Source organism: Zosterops lateralis, assembly GCF_965231275.1.
Source record: "Zosterops lateralis genome assembly, chromosome: 17".
In the NCBI taxonomy this organism is placed as follows: domain Eukaryota; kingdom Metazoa; phylum Chordata; class Aves; order Passeriformes; family Zosteropidae; genus Zosterops; species Zosterops lateralis.
In genome coordinates, this window is record NC_139777.1 from 4,811,762 (window position 1) to 4,825,671 (window position 13,910).

At 58.6% G+C, this 13,910-nt stretch overlaps 1 protein-coding gene across 1 annotated transcript in view; it reads left to right on the forward strand.

Moving 5' to 3' along the window:
* Nucleotides 1–12,079: 12,079 nt before the first annotated feature.
* SEZ6L (seizure related 6 homolog like) overlaps nucleotides 12,080–13,910 on the forward strand; it is a gene marked incomplete at its 5' end in the record, with an annotated part of 35,327 nt that continues 33,496 nt past the window's right edge. The window contains one exon of the mRNA XM_083873622.1: nucleotides 12,080–12,161. Within this exon, the coding sequence (XP_083729748.1) occupies nucleotides 12,080–12,161 (82 nt within the window). The remainder of the gene's footprint in view (nucleotides 12,162–13,910) is intronic.

Consider the following 13,910-nt stretch of genomic DNA (forward strand, 5'->3'; position numbering starts at 1 on the left):
AAGTCATTGCTCCCCTCCCTCCCTCGCAGTGCACCCCTGCTTAATGAGATCATCCATCAACAGGATTTTTGGGAGCTGTCAGCTTGGTTCAGGGTGAAAGACTCAGCCATCAGTCACAGGGAGCCCTCAGGGTCTGAGGAAGAGGCAGAGGCATTGACTGCTTCCCAGAGCAGCACTGCCCTGAGCCCTGTCCCACCACCAGCACTGCCCATCCCACAAAGGCCTCTGCTGCCATGCCACGATGCTCGAGGCTTTCTGGGCACAGAGCACTGATGCAGACACTGGGATGGGCCCCTTTCCTGCCTGTGCTGCTGCTGTGGCACAGGGAAAGCTGCGTGCAGCAGTCCAGGGCTGCTCCCTGGAAAAGGTCAGGCTGGCAGAGCGCAGTTGCCAGGAAAACGCTCCCAGCCCCCAGCACTGCCAGCCCCGGGCCATCCCTCAGCTGCTTTATTTGCCCTCTGACAAACACGGGAAGCAGAGCAGAACCAGGGAGGGGCAGGGGCAGTGGGATGAAAGCAGATGGTAAGACTGGGAGGGACCAGAAATACCTGGAAGGCTTGAACTTCAGAGAATTGGTCTAATATGCGAGTAAGTGCATTTTCCACAGTGCTGTGTGTGGCAGGAGGACAGGCAGGGGCTTCTGCTGAGTGGCTTCTGCACCGTGAAATCAATCCCACCCAGCACACACAGGCTCGTTCTGCCGGGAATCCTTCCCTGGCCCACCTCTGGTTGACACCCACAGTTCACAAATGGAATTAGAGCAGTGATGAGTAAATGGAGACCTTTTTCCTCAGAGTGGTAAAAAGAACTTATGAAAGTGAGGAAAATGCCAGGATTGACAGGGATTTAGGGGGGTGTGGGACAGGGCTGTGAGCAGAGAGGCAGCTTGGACAGAGCAGTGTTGAAGTGGCACCCAGGATGCTCAGAACTGGAGTCCCCAGGTGAGAGGCTGAGGTTGCCCTGGACAGGGCAGCCATGTGTATATTCCCAATTTGAGCCCCTTGGCTAATCATTTCTACTCACCCACCTCCATCACCACCAGGTCTTACCCTGCAGCATCCATCTCCTCTGGGCTCCTCGCTGCCTTCCCACTGGGATAGCCCGGAGATGTGGCTCATCAGGGGCTGCCACCCACCCTTCCTCCCAGCTCTGCTTATCTGCTGCCAGGCTGACCAGCTCTGCCTGTAATTTCATGCTGTTATAAGCAATCACACTTGTAAAGCAAAAACCACGGCTGTGTTTCGTGGCACAGAATGCGAAGGAGGCTTTTAAGCACTGGAGAAATCCCAGCTGATGGCTCATCTCTTTATCCCTCTGCTGGCACTGCTTCATCCCAATGCCCGGACATCCTCACAGCCACCTCCTCACCCACAGCTTCCGGAGCAGTCACAGAAAATAATTTATTCCTAATATTTTATCTAAACATACCCTCCTTCAGCTTAAAGCCATTCCCACTTACCCCAGCACTGCACACCCTTGTAAAAACCCTCCCCATCCTCAGCCTCCTGCACAGCAGCAGCCCCTGGAAGGGGCAACTCTGCTTTTTTAGCAGCTCTCAGCAACAAACCCCAGGTGGAATCTCCAACCTGGCTGTGTCCCACACCTGCCCTCAGCTCCCAAACCTGCCCTGTGACAAGGAGTGGGTGGCCCAGTAGTGGATGTGGGATGTGGGGGGACAGAGCTCCCCTGTGTCCCCCTCACTGTCTGCTCAGGGATGTGATTGATCCCTGGTTGTGCCTCTCACCGTGTCACACAGCCTGGCACAGACACCTTGTTAGACAGGCAGGGAAACGTGTCGTGTGTTTTGGGAAGGAAACAAAACTCCGTATGGCGCTCTCCATCTGGGCTGAAAGGTTGCCTGCAAGGAAGGAAGGACAGCCAAGAGTGCAGACCACTGTCCCAGCGTGACAAAACCTGTCCTGCTGCCAGCCCAGCCCCCTTTCCCTTGTGCCACTGTCCCCACCGGTGTTGGGAAGAGGGGCTGGGAGCCCCAGCTGTGCCAGCTGGTGACACGGGGAGGACACACTGCGGACACGCCGCCAGGAGAAGGAGGGAGAGGATGTCAGGCTGCAGTGACGCAGCTCTTTGGCCGAGCAGGACAGGACTGAGAGCAGCTCAGCTGAGCCCTGGGGCTCTGCGGGAGGAGGGAGTGGGGGGGGAAGAGAATTTCTCTGCCTGCGACTGGCAATTTTCAGCAATGAGCTGGGACAGGGAAGGTGCAGCCTGCGGCTCTCTGGCAGGGACAGGCTGCAAACGCTGCAGTTTTGCTCTGAGCTGTGAGAGGGCTCTGACACCCTGCCCAGGGACAGCCCCCACACCCTCGAGTTCCACTCTTGCATCTCTGGAGAGTCGATAGTGGGGAAATGCAATGGAAAATCTTTTATAAGAGCAATAACACTCCCCAGCCGTGTCATTTAGATCAACGCAGGACAAGTCTGTGAGGAAAAGGTCGTTGTAATGAGAGGTGAGAAGCTCCGTGGGCTGTCAGCAGGGCTGGCCCTTGGCTGGCTCCTGACACCACAGAAACCCCCAGACCCAGCTGGGCTTAATCCTCAACCCTGCCACCGTCCTCAGCTGACCCCATCCTGCCTCCAGGAGGGATGGGGCTGCCATGGACCTGCAGCTTTTGGCAGCTTTCTGGCCTCCCAGGCTCCCATCAAAGCCTCCTGCAGATCCTTCCCTCTTCCAGCATCTCCCCAGCCCTGTGAGTTTTCTCCTCCTGCAGTAACCAATGAAAAACCTGAAGAGTTTTTGGCTGGAGACCAAATTCGTATTTTCCACCCCTGCATGCCCTGAGGGGGATTCCTGCTTTTCATCTTATTTATACTTATAAATCCCAACTTGGGCGCAGCCAGGCTCCCCTCTGGGAGGAGATTTACGACCCGTGCTCATGATGTGGCTCCTGCCAGGACTCCTCCCAGTGGTGTTGTGTCCAAAGCTCCAAGTCAACAGCTTGTCCTGAGGCTGTGAGGATCAGGAGGAGCTGGTTGGCACTTCCCTTCTCCCATCTGTCTCCAACAGCAGGTGAACAAAGCCTTTGGAGGGTGGGGAAGAGCTGGCAGTGCCCAGGACCCTCCTGGGTTTGGCTAAGGTTTGGACTCAAAGATGCTAGAGATCTTATCTAACCGAAATTCTCTGATTCTCACCCATGAGCTTTCCATACCCTCATCCTGCACCTTCCCTGGGCACCCCAGAGCCTGGAGAGCATCCTGCTGGGTGAGCCCTGTGCTGGCAGGGCCATGTCACTCAGAGCCAGCCCCATCTCAGGAGAGGGATTATTGATCTGCATCTGGCACCGAGGCCAAAGCCTGCTGCAAAGTGTAATTAATTGATCAGTAAGTGCTCCGAGATCCCAGATGAAAGAGCCACGTAATTACCAAGTATCATCCAGTGGCCCTGGGAGTAATTGTGATAACGGCTCAGGGTTAGCACTCAGAGGCAGAATTAGCTCGGTGCTTAATGTCACCCTCCAGGGACAGACCGTGTCCTCCCTGTGCCACCTGGAGGACTGCAGAGCTCAGGCCCAGGAAACAAAACCTCTCTGTGCATTCCCTGGGATGCTGGTCCCTGTGGAGGGGCTGGGGAAGGTGCTCAGCAGGGTGCAGAGTGAGGGGGCTGCTCTCCAGAGTGATCCTCTGGCTCCCAAAATCACTGAGATTGGACAGGACCACTGGAGATCCTCATCAGTGAAGATCACCCATCACCAGGACTGTGGGAGCCCTCAGAGTTTCCAGAGGAAGGCACTGGAGCCTAAAAACAGTGGCTCCAGAATTTCTGATTATGCAAAAATCCAGCTCCGTGTGGGATTCTCCGACAATTCCCAGCCTTATTTTAGATTTTTACTGTCTGCAATAAAAGCAGTTATAGTAAATTATTAGACCTAGGTGTGGGCTGTCAGGAGGCTTCTTCCCTATTAAATCCCACACGATGTTGTGTCCTCCCTGCACTCAGCTGGGCTGTGTGTCCCATGTCCCTCCAGCCCTGGGACATGCTGGGCTTGGGGCCACCAAGAGTTTGGGGACCTGGGGCTGGTGCAGCACCTTTCCCAGGTGCATAAAACCCTCCTGGGAATCAAAACCAGTCCTCACTATGTCATCCTAACAGCCAGGTCAGGGAGAGCAGAGCAGGATTTGCTTCCATCGGCAAACACAAAACAAAAGCTGATCTCCTGGGTGCTGGAGAGAGATTTACAAATTTCCCTGGTTTATTCCATTAACCCCGTGGCTGCTCAGGGATCTCAGCAGTGCTGACTGCAATAAAGTGACCTCCTTTAACCTGCAGCCAAGGCTCCTTCCCACTCTCGCAGCTCCCAGCCCCTGAGGCACAGCCTGAGCAGCCCTGAGCTCTGGTGCCATCTCCGGGTGACAGGATGGGGACAGGGGCATGTCCCTGGGGGTCACAGAGAGCTGAGCTGCTGTGGAACACACTCTTGTCACTCAGCTGACACACAGAGTGCCTCACACACTCATTATCTGCAACTGGAAATGTCTCCCACAGGGCTGGAATTGGGGTGGGATGGGAATTGGGGTGGGAACCATGGTCAGAACCATCCTGGGGTGGTGCCTCAATGGGACAGTGGGCAGATGTGTGGCCAGCAGGGCAGGGCTGGCAGCTCTGTACCCCATGGAGGGGCAGGACCTTCCCAGGAGGCACAGGCACTGCTCCCAACGTGCTGCAGCTGCAGGAAACCCTGGCTTCTCCCAGCAAAGCCCCTGCAGGGGGACAGGCAGCACCCACAGCCCTGGGCGGCGAGGCCAGTGCTCTCTGGGAGCGCTTCCCTGGCAGCTGGCTGTGTTTGCAATCCCGAAATCTCACGGCAGCTTGTGCTGCATCTCCCACCGCGGGAACGCACACGCTGGAGCTCTGCCGGCTCCCCACACATGTTGCTTTCTCCTCCTCCTCCTCTTCCTCCTCCTCCTCCTCCCCAGCCTCCCTCCTGCCTCTCCAAGTCCTGCCTGGATCCTTGTGGATCTCTTGCAGCACTGTGCTGGGATCTTTCCCAAAATACTCTGAATAACCCCCTGGGCAGAGCCACAGCCGAATCCTGCCTGGAGCTCAGAGCCCCAGCTCTGGCATCCAGGGATGAGCCCCTCCAGGAGAAGCTGCTGGATGCTGTGCCCGGCTGTATGGAGCACCAGGAGCCACAAATTCCTGCCCACAGGACGCCGAGCAGGTGATGGCAGCCAAGGCACCGTTATTCCAGCAGAGGAGTTTATCCAGCAGCCCTCGGGGAGTGCCGGGGGGTTATTGCCGGCCTCTCATCACGCTGTCACACCCAGCAGCAGCAGGAAGTTCCAGCGAGCTCCCTAATAGCTCTGCACGAGTGAAATGCTGTTCTTTTGTCAGGGATCCCTGGGAATTACTGTCCCTGTATCCCTGTGAGCTCGCGGAGGATGGGCAGTGGCTCTGCCCCAGGGGGTGACACTGTGTGTGGGGACACCCCCAGGTCCCCAGCCCAGGGCAGAGTGTGAGGACCCCAGCCATGCTGTGGGAACCGTGTTTTAGGGGTTTTCCTCTTAAAACAACCCCAAAGGCTCCACCCAAAGTCTCCCAGGAGGCAGAGGGACGAGGCTGGAGGCGGTTAATGGCTCTCCACCTGCGGGAGCTGCGGAAATGCTCCCAGCAAAGCACGGGCTCTGCTCCAAGCTCTTACAAGCTAATCAATGAAACATCACAGCTTGGGAGCCGGGGCAGAGCAAAGCAGCACAGTATGGATTTTATTTTTTCATGCAAAGAGCTTTAGTACAAATCCCTTTTCCCCCCCACAAAGAGAGCAAGCAGCCTCTGCAGAGAAAGCCAAGCCTGTGGCACCAGGGGGGACACAGGGGTGGGCTGGCAGGGGGCTGTCACCTCCCCTGTGAGGCACAGCCACAGTCAGTGCCACGGTCCTGCTCCTTGTGCCACCCAGTTCATGGATTCTGGTCCCTGGGTGGTGCCCAAAGCAGGGAAGGTGCAGGTGTGGCCCTGCTGGCCCAAGGCTTTGCTGGCCAGGCCACAGACACCAGCAGGACTGGGCCGTGTGGGGCTGCCACTGCCCCTGCAGAGCTGTGGGGGAGCAAAGCACGGTTCCCTACTCCAGCTGCAGGGGGTTTCTGGGACCTGAGCGATGCTTTATCCACTGCAGAGGGACCTTCCAGTCCCTGGGACCCTCCAACCCCCCTGTCTGATGGCACAGAAATGAGTGGATACGAGTGGCTGGGCTCCATTTGGCTGGATAATTGACTCAGTGCTGTGGTCAGGGCTGTGTTGTGTCCCTGCTCCTGGTAACCAGACCCTGCTCCCGGCTTGTGCAGCATCTCCGGGGATTTGGTGTTTGCCTGCAGGCCGTGGGAGCTCAAGCAGTGACAGAGCAAACGCCAGGTCGGAGTGGGCTCATTACTAATTCCTCCTTGTGAGGATGATTCTCCTCATCTGTCTGTTCTGGGGATCTGTCAATGAGCCAGTTCATTCCCCACTTAGGATGCGCTGTGCTGATACTGCATCACTCTGATTCCAGGAGAATGTGCCTGACGCCACATCCAATCCATCACAACAACCCACGGCAGCCATCGGATACCTCCCTCTCTCCCTCCCCCCCTCCAATGCATCATCCCCTCAAAGATCACAATCAGCTGTTGGACAAAGCCTGGCATTCACAGTGCCATGGTTACTGGTGCCGATTGTAATCTGTGTTTTCCTTCTTTTCCCTTATTTCCTGTTCCTTTCCCTTCCCACCCGTTGGTGCTCACCCCCTCTCTCCATCCTCTCCAACAACTCAGGGATTGTTCCCAATCAGCATCGCTGAGGAATGCTGATTGCATCAGTTCCTCACAAGCTGCTTTTATGATTCCCACGGGGAAATTATTCGAGCCAGACAAATGAAAAATATTTACCTGTGGTTAAGTGCTGAGGGCCAAGGTCTGCATCCAGCTCATCCTGTCCTGCAGACACCTCCAGCCTTCCTGGGCATTCCTGCCTGGCTCAGGGTGCTGAGCACTGGCTCTGAGCCCTCCTGCCTGGATCAGGGCACTCTGAAATGCACTGGGTGAGGGAGAAAGCCAGAGCATTTTTCTGAACACAATTAATGGATCACAGCGAGTGTAGAATAATGCAGAGGCAAAGAAATCCCTCTCTCCAGAGGCAGTGGGATAGCACTAAAATCGCGCTGCACTCTGCCTCACTTCATAAAAACTTCTTGTTATTCCTCAAGGAGGAATTGCAGGAGAGGACAACAGTTCTTTGCACTCCTGGATTTACAAATGCTGTTTTATGTATCAGTGTAATCTCTCTTGCAATTTATATGGGATGCAATGAGTAAACACCAGCAGTCCTGGCAGGAATACTGAGTCTGGAATGGATGCAGAGAATGGAGGACAAGGTAGGAAAGCCTCCCCAGAGCAGGTATTTTCCAGCTGAAAGGCAGATTTGTAGAAGGCAGATTTCTCCAGGATTTGTGGGGATGGCTGAGGATGGGGGGACTGTGGAGTCACTGGCTGCTCCTTGACTGATGCAAATCCTGCTGGAGCAAAGAACTGAAAATCACAACAGAAACATCTCGAAAACTTTTGGGACATCACAGCACAGCAGTGAGACAGGGATACAACAACCAGAGCAACACCATGGCCTTGGGAAGGAGCCCGGCAGCCTGGACTGGAGTGGCTGGAAGTGCCTGGAGCTGGTGGGAGCCTCTCCAGGCATTGCCACGAGGAGCTTTAGTTAATTAAGCTCTGAATTATGAATTATGCATGGAGCATAAAATAATGTCCTGCTCTCTGGCTGGGGAATTAAGGAGCCTTGGGCTCAGTTAGGTGCTCCCAGGGTTCAATCCTGGTGCACAAGGAGAGCCTTTTCTCTGTGGGGGGGTGGCTCACTGGGATGTGACACTGTGGAGCCGTGCTGGGGCCCATGACACACACAGGGACACTGAGGGGTGCAGAGGTGATTCTGGGGACACAGCAGCACCCCGGCCAGGCTGTCCCTTCCCTCCAGTTCCACAGGGATGCCTCTGCCTGCCTTTCTCTCAGTGAGTTTGTTTCCCTCAGCCCCCTCCACACCCCAGTGGGCAACAGGGAGCCTATTTTGGAGCTGTGCAAAGTCTTCTTGTGTTGACAAGGAACAAGGACTTCCCTCCTGAGCGGGCCCCCAGCTGTGCCCGCCGGCACTGGCTCAAAGGGGCTGGATCCCAGCCTGGCCTCTGGCTCAAACCCCCCATTCAGCACCGTGTTTGGAAGGCAAAGCAGGGAATCAGCCCCGTTCCCAAAGCCAAAGGCTGGAGTGGCTTTGCCATCTCGGAGGGACAAAGGCCTTTTCTGCCCTGGGACAATATTTCCACTCACCAGCAGTGCCCCTAGCCAGCGGAGCCTGGGGACGGCTCCTCAGAGCTGCCTTTCAGCTGCACTATGGGGCACCTCTGCTTCCAAGTTTAAAGCTGAGGTTATTTTTCCACTTCCTTCTGTCATTGAAGCCCCCCTCGGGCACTGTGGAGGAGGGGTGAAAGCTTCCCAAGGAAGCTGCAGGGAGGAGGCTGGTCCCCTGCGTGGGCAGAGGGCAGGAGAGGCAGCAGCCTGGCACCCCCTGCATGCCCTCTGTGTCCCCACTGCATCCTCAATGGGTTCCTCAGCATGTTTTGGGATGGCTCACACAAATCTGGAGCCAGAAATCAGGGGTGGTGGGGTCTATCCCCCCTGCACCTCTGTGGAGCTGCCCCAGGGTCTGTCCCAGCCCTCTATAGGGCAGGATTCCCCAAGGTGGATGTATCCCAGGGCTGTCCCAGGCTGGTTGGAGCCCCTGGCAGCGCTGGCCCTGCCCCGGGGGGCGCGGGGAGCTGCGAGTGGGCGGCGATCAATAGGCACAACCGCAGAGCAAACGCGGCAGCACCGGCGGCTGCGGCAGCACCACGGCGGAAATAAATGAGGGATTGATTTTCCGGGCAGTTTGGTTCTCATGGATCTCAGTCGTGACAAGTGGAGTGCAGGCATGGCTGGTGACGTGAGGCTGTCACCTCCCCAGGTGTGAGGGGCTCAGGCACCCAAAATAAAAGCAACTCTTTGCCAAAAGGCAAAGCAACTCTGAGCAACTCCAGGGCCTCGCTGCAGTGCAGGGGACAGACCCCAGGGAGGGAGCTAGCAAGGCTGGGGACATTGGGAAGGACAGGGAAGTGCTCCCTTGTGGGACCAGCCCAGTCCCTGTCACCAGCCCCTTCCCAAAGCGCAGTGAGCAGCACCAGACAGGCACCGTCTGCCTTTAACATCTTATCTCCAAGCTGCTCTTGCTAAGTCACATCTGACTTAATTATGGTAATTAAGATTGACATTAATACAAGATTAAAATGTGAAATTAAAATTAGCTGTGAAAGTTATCTGAGTTTTTAGAGCCGTTATTGATTTTCTCCACTGTTAATCAAAGGTCTGAGGTAACGGCCGATGAACACGGTGCTAATTAGAGCAATGCCCATAAAGTGGCCTCGGGAGATGTTTGTCTTATTTCTCAGAATCCCTCAGGTTTCTGACCACGCAGACATCTCTGGCCCTGCTGAAGGAGATCAAGAGGCCACGTTTTTCCCACTCCTGTCAGCGTTGTTCCTGGTGTGGAGCTGGGCTGTGCGTGCAGCTGTGCCCAGCCGTGCCAGGGCTGCAGGAGCTGCTCCAGCTGCAGGAGTTCCAGGGTGGCAGGTAGAAGGACCCTGTTTTTTCGGGGAGCAGCAGGAGCACGGAGATCCCGGGAGCACCGAGGCTGCCTCTCTCCCCCCTCACTCATCCCGCTGTTTCTCCGGGGGAGATTTCACAGCCCATTAGGCCTCAGCGCCGGCTGCGGGAGGGAAATGATTCAAATCGCAGCAGCTCTGGGGAGTCCATGCCACGGTGCATCCTGTGGTTTGTCCCAGCCCATCTCCCTACACACACTCCTGCCTCCCAGCTCACCTGAGTCCCCAGCAAAGCTGTTGGAGGGACAGGAGGACCCCAGCACTGCTGTGAGACCCCCAGGCAGCACAATTCCCACCTGCAGGTCCCGGGTGTGATACCCTGGACTCATGGGATGTCTCTTGGGAGTTGAGCCCACCTGCACCCCCTAAACCTGGCTGAGCAGCCAAGCCTTGAGCCTCACCATTCCCTCTCCATCACTAACAACTTTTGCCACTTCGTGGGCATTCCTGCATCACAAATACAGTGTTTGGTCTCTTTTCCTGCCTGTTTCCATGGCGCTGCTGTTATTATCTGGCTATCTGAGGAGTTTACTACAATGCAGATGAGCACAATAAAAATCACTCAAGGAGAACTGCTAAATGAGAGACAACTCTTATCTTTAGCACCGGCAGGCAGGTGGGGATGGAAGCGGGGCTGGAGGGGGAGTGGTGCAGGAAGAAGCCACAGGGAAGCTTTGTTCGGCCAAATTAAACCTCTGAGCAGGCGAGTCCCAACTGGGTATGAGAGTGACAGCGTTAAATAACACGCTGCACCTCTCTCGCCGCTTTCTCTCTCTCTTTCTTATTTTGTTCTCCTCGAGCCGGCTGCCCAACTGCTCCCAGCTGGCAGCGGCTCGGAGTGACACCGGGAATGCAAATGACCTGCCACCAGCTCCTCAGCATCCCCGGGCTGCTGCTGCCTCTGCTTCCAGAGCAGCGCTGGGGCAGGAGGGAGCTCAGCAGGGAGAAGGGCAGCAGGATCAGTCTCCCCGTGTCTGGACAGTCCCCTTGGCTCGGTGTGTTCTCCATGGTGGCACTGATGGTGACACCCGAGTGTGGTGGTTGTTGCTGAGGTAACGGGATCAGTGCAATCGCTCCCGCAAAGGTAGCGGGGACTTCTCAGATGTGGCAGCATCAACAAACCGGCTCTTTAGGGAAGAGGCTGGGCCGCCTCTCGTGCTGTTTGACACCGCTGTCGTGCACTGGTGACATTGCTCTGGCGGTTTGACTTGACAGGCAGAGCGGCCGGCAGGGCCAGGGGCTCTCACCGGGAGGTGATGCACAGTAAACATTTCAGGGCAGGGGCTGGGGTTGCGAGAGAACAAAGCCTCTGTTTCTGTTCTTCTCCAAGTCGGTGTAATTACACCGTGTGCTCTACGGGCTCAGGAGGGGCCTGCTGGGAGCCCTGGACAGGAGGACACTCAGGGGGTTCCTGGGAGCCATCCAGGCCACAATTCCCCTGTAGGAAAGAAGCTGAGGAGCTCTGGGGCCACGTCCTGAGCAGGGACCCCCTGTGAGCTGCTGCTTTTGCCGCAGGACTGAGGGTACCCCAGGGCTCACCCATGGCCACGGTGCCAGCCCAGTATTAAGGGGGGCCCTAAGCAGCACCCACAAACTGTGAGCTTTTGTATGCCCAGTGCTCCCACCCCACTGAGGTCAGGCAGGTCACAGCTGCAGCTCCTCCAAGCCAGGCTTTGCAGGGCCAGAAGCCCCGGAGCATCCCTGATCCCAAGGGAGCCATGGGGCCTGTGGCAGCCTCCCCACAGCACCTCTGCCCTATTCCCTGATTTGGGGGAGCCAGAGGAGAGGAAAGGAGGGAGTGAGAAGGGCTTGGAGTACTGAAGGTGGCTTTGGGTGTAGGGGTGGGATGCTGAGCAGAGTTGGGATGCCGAGAGGGGCTTTGGATGCTACAGGGAGCTTGGGGACAAGGGGCAGTGGGATGGGACAAGAGACCGGGCACAGGCTGATGGGGGCCCTGCAGTGGGAGCACTGCCCGGGCTGGGGGAGCCCCGGCACTCCGGGAGCGGGAGGAAACCGAGGAGAAGGGAGCAAACCACGGCCAACCTTGCGCCCGGTGCCGTAGCGGGGCTGCTCGGCGGGGCCGGGGCGAGCCGGGGGGGGAGCTGCGGGCGGGGCCGGAGCTCTCGGCGCTGCGCGGGGGCCGGGGCGGCCGCTGCCGGCGCCCTCCCCCGCCGCTCGCTCCGCGCCGCTCCGCGCTCCCCGCACTCTCGGCTCCGGTCCGCCCTCCGCCGCGCCCCCGCTCCGCTCCGCGCCGCTCCGCTCCGCCGGCAGCGCCCGCCCCCGCCCGGCCCGGCCCCGCTCGGCGCGGAGCGGCTCGGCTCGGCTCGCATCGGCTCGGCTCGGTTCGGGCTCCGCTCGGCTCGGCTCGGCTCGGCTCGCCCAGCTCGCCGCCGCAGGATGCCGAGGCCCCGCGGGCTGTGCCTGCTCGCCCTGCTGCTGCTGCTGCTGCTGCTGGGCACCCCCGCGGCCCCGCGCCCAGGTAAGCGGGGCGGAGCGGGGCGGAGCGGGGCGCCGGGGCTGCGGGGCTCTCCCGGGGGCCGCCGGTTCCGGGGAGGGGGCACGGCCCGGAGAGGGGAGACACAGCCGGGACCGGGGAGGGGGCGGTGGGAGCGGGAAGGGCTGCTCCCCTGATCGGGGACCCCCCCGCTTTTGCTGCAGCCCGGGCCGGGATGAAACTTCTGGCATTGCGGGGACGCGCGGCGGCACCGGGAGCGGCGGCGGGGCCCGGCGGAACGCGGCGCTCAGCACCGCGGGGCGGACAGCTCCCTCCGCCCGGGAGCGCCCCGGGAGAGCCGCGTCCTCACCGGGAACCGAGCGCGGACGGGGCCGCGGCCTCCCGGGGGCCGGGCCGGACCCTTCGCCTCCCTCCCGCAGGGCTGTCCCCAGCCCTCCGTGTGTCCCCAGCCCTCGGTGTGTCCCCAGCCCCCGGTGTCCCTTTAGCCTCCACTTGTCCGCACTGGTGTTCCCGTCCCCCCGTCTCGGTCAGGGGTGGCCGTGGGGGGTGAGTGTTTACAGGGGCTGCCTGTTGGCTCCACGTGTCCCCCGTCCCCACGCAGAGCCGCTCCCTCTCCCACCGCCGCGGTGCCAGACCTAAGAATAGGCTCCGGGATGCGCTCGCGGGTGACTTGGCAAAGTCATTGCAAACTCGCGTGGGGTTTGGAGACGGCTGAAGCCGCGCCTGTGCCCGGTCCCTCAGCCCTGCTGGGGTGCCGGGACGAGGCGGCCGGGCTCGGGTGTGTGTCTGGGTGGGGTTCCCAGGGTGGATTGCTCGGTGGGAGAACGGGAGAGGCCGGTGTGTGGTGTGTGCTGGCGCTGCAGTGTGCTCGGGGCCTGAGGCTGCCCTCGGGGGCTGCCGGGGGGGTTTATAGCAAACACAAGCAGCTCCTGGTGTCAGGAGTGCTGTGCTGTGCTGTCTGCCCGCTCCACTCCCTGCTCTCGTGGTCAGATTGCGTTAAATGACTTTGACTTCTCGGTCTGAAACCCGGCTCTCCAGAGAGGGATTGTATTACAGAATCCATCCTTTCTGGGCAGCAAAACAGCAGTGGATGTAGAGGGTGGCATTTCTCCCTCACCTGCACGGGTTTGTGTTCTCTGTATGTGGAGGAATCAGATGAGAAGTCCCTGCCAGCTCTGGCACCCTGTTCCAGCACGGGGACACACAGAGAGGCACGTTCCTCTGGTGTGTTACACAAACACTCTGCTCCGGGCTGCTGGTGCTCTCTGTGTGAGAGCAGAGATGATCCCGGGCTCCCGGGGGGCCTGGGGGAGCTGGGAAGAAAACTCAGCCAGCACAGGCCCAGTGAGGGCTCTCAGCTGCCCCAGTCCCACCGGGAGCATCAGCAGGCAGTCCAGCTCCCGGGAACAGGATTTGGCACAATCTGCCATAAATCTCATGGTGGAAGAACACAGTGTGCTGAATTCCTCTTCCCTTGGCAGAGAGAGGGAGCTGATAAATTGTTGACCCTTTACAAGGTTTGGTGAATTATTGCAGTGAAATCCCAACTCCTGCCTACGCAGCCTGGAGCCGGTGGCGACGTGGCAGCTCTGCCCGTGCCTGGGGGGAATCTTGTCCATCTGTGTGGAGGGTGACACAGCCAAGGGCCCAGAGCAGCAAATCCTGCTGTTCTCCAGCTGAGGGGAGGGGGGGGAGCAGGATTAGACCCCGCAGAGACAGATTGCTCTGCTCCATCTGCTGTTCTTTCTTTTCGTGCGTCCAAGAAAAAAAATA